We start from the raw sequence: 19,636 nt of genomic DNA on the forward strand, positions 1-19,636 counted from the left end.
CGTCGAAGATTCGGCGCTCAGCGAGCCGTGAAGCGGAGTCCACCACGGGGCGCCCCGCGAATTCGTCCCGAACGTCACCGCCCTCGCCCGCGGGCTAAACGTCGTCGACGCGCCACTCGGAGGCGTCACGTCGCCCGGCGCGGTCGGGGCGGGCGGGGCGCTCGGGGCAGCGGGCGGGGCGCTCGGGGCAGCGGGCGGGGCGCTCGGGCCGGGGCGCGGCGCGGGCGCGGGGCGCCGGGGCTACTTGTCGCGCGGCCGGTGCGCGCCGCCCGCCACGTGCGCGCGCGCGCAGGCGCGGTGCGCGCAGCGCAGCGGCGCGTAGCAGCACAGGCACGGCACCAGCAGCGACAGCAGCGTGATGCCCACCCACCTGCCGTACACTATGTATTACTCCACTGACACTAATATTTCGAGGGGTGGAATTCGTAGTCGAGAAGGTTACTATAATTTTAGATTTTGAAATCCTAAGGGATAGTATTTAACAGTACAAAAAAGTAACACATGCAGCTACCTAGCGAAGTTGGACGGTTTTTAAATACCGTCACCCGGGGTGTACAGGGACAAAACTTAAAATGTGATTTACCTAACAATTTCTTAAAAGATACCCACACAAATTATTCACCCCAGGCGTGCCTATTGACCGAAGTTGAAAGTACTTAATTTCTTATAATTTTTCTAGTGTAGTGTGTATGGTCACCCTACAATCTAAATAGTAGTACGATGCGGTGCGGCTAAACGTGGTGGGCCACCTTATTGACCAACGTATCAAAATGACAATCTGGCTAATAGTTGACCCGCCGCATTTTAAAACGGCCCCGTTTTGGATAACAGCTAGCCGTAATGTAATACGGTGGATTATACAATCCGACTGTGACATATAGATATTTGCATCGTGTTGGCTGTTGAAGCTCAGTGGCGCCCTCTACGAACTGCTACGATTTATTGTGGGAGTGTTGTAGTGTGGTGGCTTACCGGCGGGCGCAGGCGCGGTCGGCGGGCGCGCAGGCGCACGGGTGCATGGCGAAGTCGCCCTCCGCGTCCGACATGCAGTGGTACAGCATGCACTGGAACATACGATCATACTTGTTTCAAATATTACAGTTATCCTAATTAAAAAACAAAGTAAATTTTACCCTATTTTCTTGGTAGATTATCCTTTCTTCATTGATTATTCAGGACATAGGTTAAACTCTTTCATTTTTTATATAGAATGAATATTTATTACCAATTTATGTATACGAGTAAATATATATGTACCAAATAACTTTCTGTTAAAAACTTGTTAAATGTAAAATATAAGTGGTTTAGTATCTCTTAAATCTTTATAAGGTAAAAGTGAATAATATACATTAAAACGATATGATTTTTGACGCATTGTATTTGAAATAGGTAGATTTTATAATTAAGACGAGAGGGGACGAAACAGACTACCTACATATGAAAATCATGGATTTCAATACGTCACCATCTCAAATACACTACTGTAAATACATAGGTACTATCAAACATTCATAGCGTTTGAGTAGAGCAGCGAATATCCATAACAGTTTAAATCCACACAACACGCCACCTAAGCGTATCACGCCAGTAATAATCGACTTTATAATTATTAAAATAAGGTAGGATATCAAATATGTACATAAAAACTATTTGTCAAACAAAGCATTGTACGTACCTGAGCACATTTGATACACGAAACAGCGTCGATACAAGTCTTGAAGGCGTCCGGAGCAAATTCGCAGGCGCCCGCTCGGTTCGCACTCTCTAGGTACCATTCATGACAATGCCTGCAACATGAAAGGGTACGAATGAATTATTGAAGTATAGTTAGTACTTTTCATTTCTCATTTCCAGTATGACAACAAAATTGACTGATGTATGGAAGGCGGAGGTAAGGAATTAAATCTCCATGTACCAAAAAGTGTCATCAAAAAACCTTAAATAGGTGGCGCTACAATACCTGGAATACTACACAAAAAAATCAAATCATAGACAGCACACTTCACTCCGTCAATAACGCCTAGGTTCTTAGCTACTCTAGCGCTACTCTGGAGAGATTTGGAACTATTATTTATAGCTGACAGCTGGACACTTTTTCAACAGTTCTACCATAAGAGATGTCACTCCTCTTAATTCCACACTCCATAACTACAAACTCCAATAGACAACTCATAGAGTACGGAAGGTAGAGGCAAGGAACAGAATCTCCATTTACCAAAAAGTGTCCGACAAAAACCATAAATAGGTGGTACAATACCTAGAATACTTGAAAAAAGATCTTATCATAGACAGCGCACTTCACTCCATCAATAACGCCTAGGTTATTAGCTACTCCAGCGCTACTCTGGAGAGATTTGGAACTATTATTTATAGCTGACGACTGGACACTTTTGCAACAGTTCTGCCTAAGGAGATTTTGTTCCTTGACTCTACCTTCCATATCAAAGAGGAACAATTTGACAGAGGCCGCGCCACTGACGACCAGCTGTGACACTACAATTGCGGACGGTTTGATGTGTGCGTGTCACGAATGTATATCTAGGCGGATTGAGTACATTTCCTCTAGTTTGGTACGCCTTTCTAGCTTCGTGATAAGGTTCAATTTAGTATGGCAAAAAAAGAGGGAGCACTCTCCACTTTAGGTACAACTTCATGGATTAATATCGTATTTTACGAAAGATAACGTGATAATTGATTAACTTATCTATGAAAATTTATCCTGTCTTTTTTCTTTCAATCGGTATAATTTTTGCAACATTTGACCACGCATGCCGCTTATAATTTTTTTTTCTTTGAACAATTAATTCACTGACGTCTCAATTCGACTGACGGCAGATTGGTGGATGAGGCCATAGAGATAACTGTAAATATGTGTGTCCTAGTTGTGTTTTAGTGAAACTACGTGCTTAGTATTCTAGGTCCATGAGACAACTATTAAATGTGTGAACTTAGATCTCATAGACTATAAAAGAGTGATAGAGAGACACGGCGCAACTTAGCTTGGTCTAAGTGGTCTAACTCTATTAGATTTAATGGCTTCTATACTAACCTGCACTTGAGCCTCGCCTGGAAGGTTTCAGTAGGCTTCTTGTCGGGCAGCGGCGGTGGCCCGCTGTACGGATGTTTCTTTATCGACCCTGCAACATTAATTTGAACTAACAATAAATAGAGAGAACAAACTAACCTTAACTTCATTACATTTGATTTGGCTCAATGGTATAGGTATTAATAAAATACACTGAGGGATGAATCATTCTAGAATGATCTTGGTCCGTTCCGACGCTGCCGACACTTTGGTTTCTGACGGGTGGTATAAATTTGGAAAGGCTTTATCTCGGAAACTATTAGATCTACAGAGACAATTCTAGTCTCGTGTTGTAGGAAATTTAATCAACTTTAAAAACGCTCTGAGCAGGTACTATCAAAAACTAGTCCTTTAGGGTTATAATCGCCCAAATCTAAAAAAAAGAAATATCGCGGATTTTAGATTTTTCATAAGTAGCGTTCGGCGCTCGAGGTCTCAAATTTGGATTATTCATTGGGCCAATATCATAAACATGTCTGCAAATAATATCGGATTTGACGCAAACGCTAATGTATAGTTACTGGATTAATGTACCACTACTTTGTTTTAACTCAAAACTATGGAAGGTAGAGGTAAGGGATAGAACCTCCATGTACCAAAAAGTGTCCGTCAAAAAACCTTTAATAGGTGGCGCTACAATACCTAGAATATTTCTTTTAGTTTTAAACGCACCGCCTACAATCTTTTCTGCTTTGCCCTAAGGTTGACTGGTAGAGAATGCCGCATGGCATTAAGTTCGCCTTTTGTACATTAAGTTTTTCTTTTGTGCAATAAAGTCTAAATAAAATAAAATACTTGATGAAAAAAACAATCAAATCATAGACAGACAGCGCACTTCACTCCGTCAATGACGCCTACGTTCTTAGCTACTCTAGCGCTACTCTGGAGAGATTTGGAACTATTATTTATAGCTGACAACTGGACACTTTTGTAATAGTTCTGCCTATGGAGATAGTATTCCTTGCCTCTACCTTCCATACTCGAAACGTCACACTTAATGACGCGACGTCACAAACTGTCACAAGTGACCATGATGTACGAAATACATTGCCAGTCGAAAAAAAAAAACAAAAATTAATTATGCTCTGATAGTTAAGAGTAAATTAAAAAAAAAAAAAAATTTATAGCACTAAAACCTACATCTTGTTTATATTTGCGGTTATATCAAAAATACATACTGTATAGATACTTAAATACATAGAAAACACCCATGACTCAGGAACAAATATCTGTGTTCATGACACAAATAAATGCCCTTACCGGGATTCGAACCCGGGACCACAAGGCCAGGCCAGTCGTCTAAAAATAAGAAGCGTCGCAATAGGGTATTTGACTACTACTCAAATTAGTTTCTTTTTTCGAACTGTCAAAACGTTTTGACACTGAAATTTATATGAAACACTAGCAAATGACGTCACGGACAAGTTACCTACTCTTTATAGTTCTATACGAATTATAAAAAAGAAATGGTGTCTAAAAATAACTGTTTACGTTTCTCCATTAAGAGGAAAGAGGACGGTCGATTTTCCATACAAACCTAGTCCCCATTTTCCTCTCTGGATATTGACACTGGAAAATATTTTTACATAATTTCATAAATATCAAGAATTAAAAAAATTTGGAGCGAAAAACAGATTTCATACAAAATTCTAAATGCTTCTAACTCCTGTAATAATTTAAAATTAAAAAAAATATAGGCATAGCTGTGGTTGATATACAACAAATTGTGTCAAAATATATTCAATAATGTTAAGTACCTGGGCGACCGAGCATGGAGCTCGGTTATAACTATTTATTGTAATATGGTGGTGTATAGGTGATAATCTTATGTAATTTTTTTTACTACATTAAACTTGTCTAAAACAATAAAAATTAAAAAATTATATATAAACTTGAACATATCAAATAGAAGTTAGTCACCGGGCGAGATTCGAACCCGTAACACTCGTTTAGCAATCCGCGTCTTAACCCGCTGGACCCGACGGACAGTGGCCGGCAACACGAAATTAGCGACCATATTCTGCGACGAAAGAAAAACGCATGAAAACTCGAAAACACGCGTTTTCCCAAACATAAGACTAATCTAGATAGATTGTTTACCCCCATATACCAAATTTCAGCAAAATCGTTAGAGCCGTTTCCGAGATCCCGGAAATATATATATGTACAAGAATTGCTCGTTTAAAGGTATAAGATATCCAGAGAAGCGGGTCCTCCACTTTCTTTAATATTGTGGTGCTTTATTTCCTGCATGGTGTGAAATCAAATTTATTTTAAATACAACAAACACAAAATAAATTAAATTGCATGTAAAAATACGCAAGCAAGTATAACGGACTGATTGGCTAGCATGTTATCTTTTCGCGGATTAGCAAAGTAATATTTTGTGTTTTAATTATTTTAAATACAGTCAAATACTCTATTAATCTAGAGCAGTGAGGCCAGAGCGGACAACATCGCGGCAGCGTGAGGAGGCCTACCGCGAAAACCGAAATTCGCAAATTGTGGGGATATTTCTCTTTTACTCTCACTAAGACCTAATAAGAGTGACAGAGAAAAATGCCCGCAATTGACGAACTTCGATATTCACGGTAAGTCCAGGAGCACAGTGTGTACATCAATACTTAGTACGAACCCGAGTCCCTCTTCAGTAATGGTGGTTTGGTGTTCGGCGAGGACTTCTCCGAGCTGATGATGCCGCCCGGACCCACTTGCGGATACGTGTATTCGTGCACCTAAAAATAAACAGTTGATATGAGATTATTTAACGCATGAACGAATAAAACAAGACCAACAACGTGTATACAAGATTGCGCTTCTGTTATACTCTGGACTGGATATTGCCAGATGGCCTGACTAACGCAGGGGGCCTAGCCAAGGTAACAAACGTACATCGACGAACGCAAAACGAAAAAAAAAAGAATGACAGATTCTACGAGAAATGGCATGACTATTTCCATATACACGGTGTAACATGAGGAAACCGAAAGATTTTAACAGAATATTCCTGATCACATTTAGAGACTAAAATGTCATATAAACTTATTTGGATTTCGCCCAGTTTCAGAGTTAATACCAACTAAATAAATCTTCTTATTGAAACTTAGCGGAAAACGCCTTTTTGATAGCGGAGATGCCATTATGGGGCGTAGTCTAAATATCATTATGGAGTGTGGAATTAAAAGGATTGAAATCTCTTATGGTAGAACTGTTGCAAAAGTGTCCAGCTGTCGGATATAAATAATATTTCCAGATCTCTCCAGAGTAGCGCTAGAGTAGCTAAGAACCTAGGCGCTATTGACGGAGTGAAGTGCGCTGTCTGTGATTTGATTTTTTTGTTCAAGTATTCTAGTATAGTATTGTAGCGCCACCTATTTAAGGTTTTTTGATGACACTTTTTGGTACATGGAGATTTCATTCCTTACCTCCATCCATAAGTATCATTATTGATAATGTCAAAAAGTCTATGTTGATCTGTGGTCTGTGACGGATTAATCCGTCTTTGACGTTGGACTTACGATGCTGATATATCCGTCATTGGCGTCCAAAAGATTAATAGATGGCGCTGAATTCGGTTGATCATTATTTCTTTAGCATTTGTATGTCATTAATTTCAATTTATAAGGTATAAAATGTACTTACAGCTGACAGATGTACGTAGGGACACCGGTCCGGATCGTCGTCAACCATTTTATCTTCATACTGGATCTCGTACGTTTTAATTGTATCTGAAATATAATGCGCAGTTTTAGAAGTTGTTTGAGAGTTGAAGTATATGTCGCTGTTGGTGCCATACTTTTACCATAAATGCCATTTTGCATGACATTAAGTTGAAAGATTAATACATTATAATTAAGTATATAGAGCGAGAGCATAAAACAAACCTTAGCTGCTAGTGAGAGTCTTTCACTTTCATGAGTTCGAAAGGATATCTACTATAAATGTTAAATTATCTTGATAATTATCAGGATAGCCGAGAGGATGGGTGTCTGCGTGAGATCGTGAGCGTGTCGGACGCGTCTCGGAGCCATGTCGTAAGTATCACGGGATTGTTAGGTAAATAGGTACCGCTATGGCGCGGCAGGTTGATAGCCGAGAGGCTGAGTGTGGTTATGGTCACATGTCATGATTATCACGTGAGATAGATAGTTATCGTGATGATGAGGCAAGTTGATGGCCGAGAGGATGCGTGTTTGCGTGAGGTCGTGGGCGTGTCGGACGCGGCTCGTCGTCGTCTCGGAGCCGTCTCGTGGTTTAGTTACCGTGAAGACGAGGCAAGTTGATGGGTGTCTGCGTGAGGTTGTCAGCGTTTCGGACGCGGCTCGTCGTCGTCTCGGAGCCGTATCTTGGGGATAGTTACCGTGATGGCGCGGCACATTGATGGCCGAGAGGATGGGCATCTGTGAGAGGTCGTGAGCATGTCGGACGCGTCTTGCCGTCGTGTCGGAGCCGTGTCGCAGGGATAGTTACCGTGATGGCGCGGCAAGTTGATGGCCGAGAGGATGGGCGTCTGCGTGAGGTCGTGAGCGTGTCGGACGCGGCTCGCCGTGGAGTTCTCGGAGCTCGAGCGGGAGTCCGTGGGTAGATTGAGACACTGAAGTACATAATATTTTTTATTAAAATTACTTCCTTTTAAATAAATAAAAAAATCAATAAAAAAATCTTTATTGCCACACAACAAAATTTACAATTTATGTGAAAATAGCTAAAAAAAATACAAAATAACTTAAATTAACACAATAATTATAACTTAAATCTATAATGTGGCAAAGGGTCCCAATCTCAGTATGTGCAGTGCCAGAGGGCTCTGCGCTGATTTTCAGACTGGTCCCGGGAGAGATTGGGGTCGGTCACTTTTCTGTTTAATATATCATCCTGTTCCCCAGTTAAGAACATCGGCGTAAATTATGAAAGGAATAACCACAAGCCTGTCATAGATATCGGTTTTTGCCAATATAAGTCTAAACAGAAATTCGTTTCCAGTACCTACCCTAATACTACACTTTTCGGAACAGACGAGATCTTGAGGAACGATTCCAAAATGTTGGAAATCTTCCCAAAAAAAATCTGGACAGTCGACAAAAAATAAATGGGCAATGGAAATAATATTACCCCTTAAAATTTTTACTTACGTGGAAAAAGTGGAATATTTCGAAATTTTGCAAACTTTCTATCGTCATCAGTATTTATAATCCAGAACTTTTGAAGAAAACATGCCACTATAGAAATCATCTGTTTTAGGTATCTAGAGACCACAAGTTTGTCTAAGTTATAATTATAATGTGGCGATTTTTTTCTTATTAGCCTAATTTAGTGCCCACTGCTGGGCAAAGGCCTCCCCTCCCCAATTCTCCCCATTTTTCATGATATATACTATATATACTATGATGTCAAAGAAAAAAGAACCCTTGAGGCAAGTATTTGTACAAGTATTTGTATTTGTTGTATTTTTTTTTTGTATTTGTAGTTTGTACGTTTTTGAATTTAGAATAGTGTTCATTTTATATCCTAGAAGTCTGTTAAAACATCTCACCTCAAATATATTTTGCTCCTCATCGTCGTCGGCCGGCGCTGGATTGTGTTTTTTGTACGCGTGAAGCGCAGGCCACGCCCCGCCCAGACCTGTTCAACAGGACGACACATGTAACATTATATCGTTGACGAACAAAACACTCCATCTATAATAGAGTTATTTTTACCAGAGGTTTAAGTACTAAACAAAATTGATGGAATTAAAACCTCTGATTTATAGAGTGTAGGAAAAGGAGCAAAATCTCTATGTATGAAAAGTGTCCATCAAAAAACATTAAATGGGCAGCGCCACAATACACCGACATGAAATGTCATAGACCTAGTATTTTATATAGATGTGCTATACGCACGCGCCCGTGAGGGACAGAACATACGCAATGCGACAAAATTAAAAACACGTTTTAACATTCCTGACAACATACCACAAACAACCTACGTAATTTGGTCGGATTATTTGTTGCTCCTCCCCAATTTCTTCTCTATATTAGACCTCTATGGTTCATGTAATATCCATGCGTCCACCTAGCGCCATCGGAGAGATAGGAACTATTATTTAAAGCTGAAAGCTGGTCACTTTTGAAGCAGTTCTGCCATAAGAGATTGTCTTTCTCTACCGTCCATACTCAACAAAATATATTAACTTCCGACCAATAGATGGCGCTGCAGTACTTTGGCCATCAGATATATCGTAGCGGCCAAGGTGCTCATAAATATCTGGACACGCTTCTTTGTCAAGACACTAGAGAAACACTATTACAGTGTTATATATAATACTGTCTTTTTCTAAGTCACTATAATATATATCCAAAAAGAGGGTATAGTTATGTAACTATAGTTCGTGTCATCACGATGACAATCGTGTCATCACGATGTAATCATGACAATACGAGTCAATGGCACGCGTCTTCGTGAATGACACGATCTATGCTAGTACTGATAAAATTAGTTTGCTAGACTATAATTAATATTAACTATTTTTCATCGCTATTATTTCTAGATACACGCTAGTTGTACTCACCGTGTAGGAATCCAGTATACGGAAGCAATGAAGAAAGCACATTAGATAAATTAGTTAACAGACAACATTAAATGTTATGGAACTGATGCAAGTACAAATATTTATTTGTGTGATGAGCTCGGATATTTGTTCCTGAGTCATGGGTGTTTTCTGTGTATTTAAGTATTTGTATATTACATATATCGTTGTCTGCGTACCAACCACACAAGCCTTCTTGAGCTTACCGTGGGACTTAGTGTAAGAATTTCATATGTATAATAGAATTTCTGCTGGCAGTACTGGCAAATCTTAAGTGTTTCTGCTTTGTAAGTTCGTCTGATTTCATATATATGTATGTTTATTTTTTACGATTGTATTGTGTTCGTACATGTACCTAATTGTATCATCTCTACCTCATGTTTTTGCACCGCCTACAACTTATCTGCTTTGCCTAAAGGGCGACTGGTAGAGAATGCCTTTTGTACAGTGTGTTTTCTTATGTGCAGTAAAGATTAAATAAATAAATCAAAATAATACTAATGTGATTCTCTACCAGCCAACCATGGGGCTAAACAAACGTAAAAAAACCGGACTAGTGCGAGTCGGACTCGCCCACCGATGGTTCCGTACTCATTAGTATTTATTGTAGCGGCAACAGAAATGCTTCTGTGAAAATTTTTACTGTCTAGCTATCACGGTTCGTGAGATACGGCCTGGAGACAGACGGGGCGGACAGCGTAGTCTTAGTAATAGGATCCCGTTTTACCCTTTGGGTACAGGGTTCCGTATAAATATGGTAGGATTAGAATTCTTTATAATTTAGGCGCCATTTATTACGTGAGTCGTGTCAGGGGGAGGCGAGGAACAGTCATGTTTTATTTTCCTTACAAGGGCGTGGGTGGGAACGCAAAGTTAAGATTATATGTACTTTGAAAAAGCGCGCGGCTGCGTATTATCAAGACTAATTGGATTCTCAGTTACACTCAACCACACTGTGGTTGGACATAGTGTTGGTAGGAACTCGACTCTATTGAGTGTAAATTTGAAGAACTCGACTCGTTTTTACGAGACTCGGCGTTTCATAACTTCTGAGTCTTTTAAGTCCCGAGGCGTGTCCTTTATTGAGTATTTTTTAAGAGCAACTCAACGGGACTTGAGCCTCCGAATAAAGACTCCATCAACATTTATAGAGGTTGTACCTGATTTCAGTAAATAAATTATGTCTTATTGTATGATTTGTGTACCTAATCCACGAATATTACTTAAGAACAATGCATATCGAAATTTTGCAAAAAAAAATATTTTAGTTCTCTGAAAAGGACGCAAGTCTCTAATATAATACTCGGGTCTCTAACAAGTTGAAAGAACTCGAGTTTAGATTTAATTATTTGAGTCTGAAAAATTGAGTCAAGTTTCAAAGCAGAGGACTTAAAGGACTCGAGTCTTAACCAACACTTTGGACATGAGAATTTTTTGTTTTTCGATTATATTTTTTTTTGTACATGCATAAAATGTCTGCGAACGAAGCTATCCAGCGGTCGTGGGTTCAAGTCCCACTCAAGACAGTGAATTTTTCCACTTTTAATTCATTTCTAAACTCTTTATTGTCCTAACAAAAACCTATGAAATTTAGTAAGGATTTTGGCAATCTGTTTAGGACTGTCTATCCTAAATTTTCTTTCTCATGACCAACCACAAGTATAGTTTCGTTCAACAGTGAACCAGTGAGTTTCGTGAGCCAGTAGTTGAACAGTTACGCCGCTAACCGAACACCTGTGTTGTGTCCGCCCTATTACAATAACTCACCGTCTAACAGCTCCTCGATGGCGGTCCGCACGCCGCGGTCGAATGCTCGCGCATCCGCCGCCGTCTGAAACGTGAGGCCGAATCGCTTCTCCTCTGTAACCCAGTGGTGGAACGTTGGCATCACCTTGTTGTACTGGAAATCCTTCTTTATTGTGCATTCTAAAACCACCTGGAAATAAAATAAGTGTTTAAGTAAGTAAGTAAGTAAGTAAATATTCTTTATTGCACCACAAAGAAGACAAATTAAAAAAAACAGATTTACAATGTAAAGAAAGGTAGCAACAGGCGGTCTTATCGCTGTAAGCGATCTCTTCCAGACAACCTTAGGGTAGCAGGATATAAAGAACAGTAAGTTTTAAAAAAAGTGTTAAATAAGTAAGTAAGTGTTTAATATTTTGTCATCTAAGGATGGGGTTAGTTTCACTAAGTTTGTTACCATTTAGGCTGCGTTTTGACCAAACATGTGCGAGGAAGCGTAGCGAGGGACAGTGTTAGCCGAAAGTTAATTGCAAGAACCGTAAACCGTAACGGACAGTTACAGTTTACGGTTCAATTTGTAATGGTTAGTCGTCAATTGCAGTGATCGAAACCGGTTTTTTGCAAAAACTTCGAAATAACCATATATTTCGGTTTATTTTATACTCCAAATGTAGGACTCAGTTGTGTTTTTAGATAACGATTTCGTATTATTAGATTGCCCAATTAGAAATGGAATAATTAACAAAGAAAGAAATACCCTTTTCGTTCCCATACAAAAAATACCGGTTTCCGATCACTGGTCAATTGCATTAACGTCTCGGACAATACTGGCGAGGGATGTGTTTCTAAGAACCAATAGAATCACTGCGCGCTGAGCGAGGAAAACAAATGAAGTGTTTCTATTGGTTCTAAACAAACACATCCCACTCTACGCGTCCTCACATCTCTGGTTGATACGCAGCCTACATAAAACGTTCGCTAAATTTTATTGTATGGTATGCTTCACAATTCTCTACTGAGTGACGTTGATCAGCCCGTCACTTGTTAGTACAGACAGCATCAATAGTAGTAGATGAAACAACGCGCGATATCAGATACTTATGTCTGATATTCCGGACAACTTTTCTAAATATAGATAAATCTCTCAAATTTACGTTCAAAAGTATATCTTTTACAGTCTTAATTGTTCTACATATAGAAGTATCACTTTTTGTTAAGCTGTTACAGAATGGTACTCTTCTGATACCTTGTTTGATCCGCTACTTTTGATGCTGACTGTACAGTAGACGTTCGAGTATGTGTATGGATGGGTAGGAGTAATTCCCACACCAAGGACCTTACATTAAAGTGGGTGTTTCATCTTATAAGCCACTCTGTAGATGCGCATATGATCTTGAAAATAAAATCGTAGTCTTTCTCTGCATGGTGATTTTTTGAACGTTTATTAAATAAATATGTTTTTACAACCTTTTATTTCAATTGCCCTGTTAGTATGTATGTTAGTTAGTGTGGGTCAAATTCCTCACTTTTGGATTTGCATTAAGCTGAAATTTTGCATAGGTACTGTAAATCCATTTGAAATCGGATGACAATGCAATATTATGATGATATGGTACAAATTTGATGACCAAGACAGGAGGTGGCCATGGGAACTCTGTGATTAAACAAGTTTGTCTCGATGAGTCTTAGTTGCCTATGGAAAGAAAAGTACAGTCAGCGATAATACCACCAAAAATTTCATTTTGCCTAAAACTTATTGCTATGTTTAATTTATTCTCACCATGTTGTCGCTGATCCGTTTTCCGTGTATGAAGAAATCGTGTGTCGGTGCGTTTGCGGACGATGATGACGTGTCGCCGTTACTGTCGCCCCCTGCAACATTTTATTATAATAGAACTCGCTGTTTCCCACGACTTCTTTCGCGTCATGAATCTAAGTTTGCAGAGGCGCGAGTAGAATAGAGCCATTCGGCGTAAAAGAATTTATCTGCTGAAGCGCGTGCGTAGCAATAGCCTCCTGAGGACTTTGTCCGAGCGTGCAGATTGCCGCCTCACAAAATACTGGGTTGAGGTGATAGGCAGGGCAAAATAATCCGTCTTGTCCCATGGTCCTCTCTGCACGGAGGGATGTTTATGTAGTAAGAGTTAATAGTTATGTTTTTATGTATGTAAGTACTACTACAGGAGGTAAGTTTTTCTGATTAACTAACAATATGGATCAGATGGTTTGAAATAAACAAATTTTAATTTTTAATTGAATAACTGGATTAGGCATGAGCAGTAGGGGGAAATGACCGATCTTGATCCCCATCCCTTAGAGGTTAAATTTCCAAAATCGCTTATTATTTCTTCTACATAATATAGATGCAACCTGATGTGTACCCCTACACCCGGCTCACCTCACATGGCGACCCAACCTACGCTATATACACTTCATACCTGCCGCGCGCTGCCGCTTGCCCACCATCACGTCGGCTAGGCCTCCGCCCCCGAGGGCGACCCAGCCGCCGGTGCCTTCGTCGCGACACATCACTTGCGCCCGCACACGCACCACGCAGACACTGGAAAATAAATTCACATTTGAAAAAAAAATATAAACAGTGTCTTTTAATTTTATTTCCGCTTCTCATGATCGTAAAACTGACGTTTAAGTCGTGTGTAAGCGGCATAAAATTTCTTATTACGCTCTAGAGCATAAAGTAAAATCATCTATTACGACCCTTATTAACTTAGCTTTAACGTCCAAAATCTGCCGTACAAACTGCCCTCGCTCGCGCGCCCCCCACTGGCGCACTCCCGACAGGCGCCCCCGATCGGCCAGAGTACGATTTTCTTGTCTTGAAAAAATACGGCAAAATAACCTAAAATATTGGATATTTTTCCTAAAATATTCGCAATAGAAGTGAAAAGCAGAGTGTAACTCAGGCATAAATGTCCATTTTTATCCTCGACTATGCCCTTCTTGTACAATCTACTATTTTCTACCAGTAGAGTTAGCATCAAAAGTAGCGTATCTGATTATACGCCAAATCTACCGTTCTCTGATAGCTTAACAAAAAGAGATATGTCTCTATATGTAGAAGATATAGCTCTATGTATATTCGATCCAACAGCACCCGACTATCTCAGATGCAAATTTCATTTTATAACTGCCCGAACAGGTTGCACCCTTCGCGAGTCCCGTAGTCTCAAGCTTACTGTTCCTTGTCATAGTTCTGGTTGTCTTTAACTCCTTTATCGTTCAGGCGATCCGGCTTTGAAATGATCTCCCACTCAACATCAGACAGGCTCAAACCAAGCTGTCATTTAAGCGCATGTTACGCAAGCACTTTTTCGACAATTGTCCATCGTAGTCATAGTGTTTTTTGCACTGGGTACATAAATGAATATATATGTATGTATATTTAATTATAGTATATTTATGTAAGTTTATTACCGTTAGTATATATTATTTATCGCTATTTTGCTTGTTTTAAGTTACTTATTCTGTTTTTTTTTTGTTTAATGCCTGCACGTACTACTGTTTCTGTTTAGCCTGATGGTTGTCTGGTAGAGAATGCCTTTAGGCATTAAGTTCGCCATTAGTACTTTATTTGTTATATTGTGCAATAAAGTAAAAAAAAAAATATGTGGCAGACACTTTTGGTGCGTTATTTCATACAGTATATACTTTTGATGCTGTCTGTGCCTACACGAGTAGACGATTACGTATGTCAGTCTGTTTGTTTATAGGTCACATAGAATGATCAGGGGGCCTACCGCGAAAAACGAAATTCGCAAATTGCGGGGATTTTTCACTTTTACTCTTAGTAACGTCATTAGAGTGACAGAGAAAAATGCCCGCAATTGACGAATTTCGATTTTCCCGGTAGCCGCCCAGATCCGTAATCTAACTTTTCGGGGTCACGGTATTAAAATTTGGAATTCCGAGTCCGATTTCTGAGTATTTATATATATATATTTTCTATTTTGTATAGTACATTAAGCTAGAACGCGCATGCTCTTTTGCAGCTGTGTGTACTTAGGTATACACTAAGATATGTAAATTACACTATTATTAAAGGTAAGGTTGTCTGGAAGAGAACGCTCTTATGCGATAATACCGCCTGTTGTTACATCTTATTTTATTATAATTATAAATATATTGTCAATTAATAAATAATTAAATTGTGTAATTAAAATTGTCTTTTGTACTCGTCGACTGTAAGGGTTGAATTAAGATTTCGTATACCAAACTATAATTGCTAATTGCGTACTTTTCAGGTATGGGCTCCCAACTCGGACCCGGGTACGTCCTTAAACTACGTCCAATAGAGAGGTATGGGTATTGTGAATGTAATCTCGTTTTGTGTGGTAGGGCACAGCAAAGCGGATGTCATTCCAGATCTAGAGCAGAGTCCAACTGGGGAAGTACCTCCACCTTACAGAAAACCGCAGCCAAATAACACTTGACCCTACTCATAGTGTTGTGTTCCTGCCGGTGAGTAAGGTTGCCAGAGTTCAACGAGGGTGCGGAGTTTTAGGGTCGGCAACGCGCATGTAACTCCTCGGGAGTTGCAGGCGCACATAGGTTACGGAGACTGCTTACCATCAGACGGGCCGTGTGCTTGTTTGCCACCGACTTAGTATAAAAATAAACTCAACTATATATATTTTTTTCGATACGCTGTAGTCAACTATAAAATACTATTATTTGATTCTGTACATGTAAACTGTGTGAGGTGTATGTACAATAATAGTACATTACGATACAAGTGCGAATAATAGGAAATTCGAAACGAGTGGCGATAAATTAAAACACGACCGAAGGGTGTGTTTTAAATCGACACGAGTTGCGAATTACCTATTCGCACATGTATCGTACAACGTTTTACAGTACATATGGCCCTTTAAATGTTCGACATAGTAACGTAATATGCTAATTTTCGCACTAGTGCGGTAAAGCAGCACCATATGTACTGTAAACAGTATTGTATCGTAGGTACGTTCGAACTTGACCGATCTTTCGGCCATTCATGACAATCATGACATAACAAATGAGACTACAAGTTATGAATGACGTTTAAGAATTAAAGTGAATGAATCATTCGCGTTGACGATTTGATGAATGACATTCCTCGGATGGAGTTGATGACATCATCGGAGCTGGAAATCATTTGTTTTGTATAAACAAGGGACAAATTCGACTGGTTTATGTGTGGGTATGTGACATACAACAAAGGATCATTTTTAGGGTTCCGTACCCAAAGGGTCAAACGGGACCCTATTACTGAGACTTCGCTGTCCGTCTTTCCGTCTGTCACCAGGCTGTATCTCATGAACCGTGATAGCTAGACAGTTAAAATTTTCACAGATGATGTATTTCTGTTGCCGCTATAACAACAAATACTAAAAAGTACGGAACCCTCGGTGGGCGGGTCCGACTCGCACTTGTTTTCCTTGTTTTTTATCAATACAGTACAATCTTATTAATCCGACACTAATGCTGACACAAGAGAGGCGGACTGCTGGAAAATTCGGATTACTGGAAGTTAGAGCAAGTTGCGCGCTGGTGGTCTAGCGGTAAGAGTGTGCGACTTGCAATCCGGAGGTCGCAGGTTCAAACCCCGGCTCGTACCAAAGAGTTTCTTGGAACTTATGTCCGAAATATCATGACATATTAACCAGTCACTTTTCGGTGAACGATTGTAAGGAAACCAGACTAATCCCGGTGAGGGCTTGTTTACCCTCTGGGTTGGAAGGTCAGATGGCAGTCACTTTCGAAAATACTACTGCCTACGCCAATTTTAGAGATTAGTAGCCAAGCGGGCCCCAGGCACCCATAAGCCATGGAAAAATTCTTATTACTTATATAGATGTGTTTTATGTTGAAGCAGTACACTCGGCCTACCCATCCCGACACAAGATTAATGCCACCATCCTCCCGATTAAAACTACATTCGTCTGGCCCTCTAAAAATGTCAATGAAATTGTACAATAAATTACCTGAAGTAATTAAAAAAGAAGAAAAAGAAAGTATTTTTGCAAAGAAATTAAAACAAATGCTTATTACAAAAACTTATTATTCTGTGAATGAATATTTAAACAACTATAATTTTTTTGTATAACAAGCTTGTTACAGTTGTTACCTAGTGTAAAAAAACCATTAGTTTAAGTTAGCTTAAGTTACTTATAAGAATTGCCATGCTCTTACAGGGCTCATGTTTGAAACTTTTATTTCATAAGAACTTATGTTACAACATGAAAGCAAATAAACTACTTGAATACTTGAATAATGTTAACTCACACAGTAAATTTGGTCATAGAATGATCGCTTGCAGCCATATTATAGTGCCGGATTACTGGGTGTACAGGATCATCGCAATGCCGAATTACCATTTTACTGTAATCATCATCATCCCACATAGAAGAAGTTGCAAGCAGAAGATAGTGAATTATAAAGAGTAAAATATTGATAAAGCTAAGTTAGTGCTTCTGGGCATTTTCTGCAAAGCGACATCCATTGTGCCTATTTTGCGTGAAATCGAGGTAGCACTACTCTAACCACCCCAAATTTGATAAAGCTAAATTAATAAGGGTAAAAAACTGGACTAGTGAGATTCAGACTCGCTCAACAAGGGTTCCATACAAATTTAACTTACTACATATTTATCTTTTACAAAGTTATAAATTTGAGATGTTTCCCTGTATGTGTAGTTTAAGACAATATTACTTGCCTATAAATTTTGATTCCCTTGAGTGTCAAAATATATGTTCTTTGCAGAATTAATGATTGTAGGTATCTGTTTTCTTGTTAACTTAAAAGTTTCTTTTTTCACAGCTTTAATGGACTGTAGACCTGAATATATGGCTTTAATTTCAACTCAATACCTGCACACATTCTCGAGACAAAGGGTCTTAACAGACAAAAGTATACACTTTTGCACCTTACTCCTTTGTATCAAAGAAAATATTAAAATAGATATATGTTGACTGTACCTCAATCAATTTTTCGTGTTATGTAATTATTCTATGTGACAAATGTCACAATTCTTTTAATTTCAGGTCTGAGAACAGTCAGTTTAATACTTTAAGCATTTATTACAGTCCTAAACAAAAACCAGATTGACTGTCCTATCCTATTTTATCCATAACAATTATTTAATAAGAGATTTTACATGTTTTTAACCACATTTGGAAAAATTTAACTTCTAAAATATAGTTTGAACTATTATAAGGTGATTGTTACAGCACTCCTTAATTAGATTATCTAATGTAAGCAGTAAAAATGAAAAGTTAAATATTTATTTTAACCACTGCCAGCCAGCCAGTAAGTCCTAATTTTGTGAAACTTAAAGAAAAGCAAATTCATTAACTATTTAAAATAATTTATTTTAATTTATTGCAACTTGTAAGCATCAGATTAACACAATCAGTATTCACATCTTTATTACAGATAGACAATGACGTAAAATTAGTCCTTCCTTGTCCTAAACCGTGCATCATAAAAAACCTATTGTTTAATTTTTTTTAATAAAGCTAGACCCGCACTCGACTCGAACCATCCAACATTTTTTTCGCGGAAAAAATGCAATCGGATTCATCCCACGAACTGAATTAACGTGCGGTGGGATAATTTCATTGAGGAAATAGCTCGCAAGCTAGCTCCAAATGACCCCGAAAGGAGAACTTGTATTGTGAATGAATGAGTATCATTGATTATACTTATACAGTACACACAGGGTGACCTAAGGGCGTCGGTCGGGCTTGCATGCACCTAGCTTAAAAGACTTTCTACTGCTTAACTGAGTTATACAGTTCAACCTTAAGCTTCACAGAAGGCCAAGGCCTTCAAAAAACACCATAAATCCTCTTACACATCCCGTGAGCTATGGAAAATGGCCGGGGTAAGGCCCTCCCTACCAGACAGGGCGCAGCATATATCACAAAAACTGAGTTACGCGGACACCACTTACTTTTCAGATGCCTCGGTCATGATTCGACACGTCGAATATCCTAATTTCTACTCGCCACTTCACAGATTTCACCATTTTTATGACATAAATACATCAGATTCACTTGCGAATCGTTCTTATTTCGGCCCTTTGTTGGGCCTCAGTACGCTTGCGTCAAGAAAACAGTCCCGGTTATTCAATGAAAGCGTGGTGACCGCGCGACAGGTGGCGTAGTTATCGCGCACGGGCGCCTATTCCAGCTATCTCATTGGCGGTTTGCGCCTTTTCCTCAATTTCAGCCAAT

At 39.2% G+C, this 19,636-nt stretch overlaps 1 protein-coding gene across 3 annotated transcripts; it reads right to left on the reverse strand.

Annotated features, from left to right (window-relative positions):
- Positions 1-227: 227 nt before the first annotated feature.
- Positions 228-19,565, reverse strand: LOC133530959 (sprouty-related, EVH1 domain-containing protein 1-like). 3 transcript variants are annotated; one of them, XM_061869022.1, is made up of 13 exons: positions 19,354-19,564; positions 13,838-13,959; positions 13,180-13,271; positions 11,420-11,589; positions 9,636-9,646; positions 8,619-8,707; positions 7,556-7,679; positions 6,728-6,813; positions 5,721-5,820; positions 3,050-3,137; positions 1,676-1,787; positions 973-1,064; positions 228-370 (listed from the first exon to the last, which is right to left on the reverse strand). In XM_061869022.1, exons 1-13 carry the CDS (start codon positions 19,371-19,373, stop codon positions 241-243), a joined length of 1,236 nt encoding a protein of 411 aa, XP_061725006.1. In that variant the 5' UTR covers positions 19,374-19,564; the 3' UTR covers positions 228-240. The 3 variants fall into 3 exon arrangements, with proteins under 3 accessions (XP_061725006.1, XP_061725008.1, XP_061725007.1); XM_061869024.1 differs by lacking the exon at positions 9,636-9,646 and having other exon boundaries at positions 8,619-8,656; positions 11,421-11,589; positions 19,354-19,565; XM_061869023.1 differs by lacking the exon at positions 9,636-9,646 and having other exon boundaries at positions 11,421-11,589; positions 19,354-19,559.
- Between the last annotated feature and the right edge of the window lie 71 nt (positions 19,566-19,636).

Source organism: Cydia pomonella, chromosome 24, assembly GCF_033807575.1.
Source record: "Cydia pomonella isolate Wapato2018A chromosome 24, ilCydPomo1, whole genome shotgun sequence".
Lineage (NCBI taxonomy): Eukaryota > Metazoa > Arthropoda > Insecta > Lepidoptera > Tortricidae > Cydia > Cydia pomonella.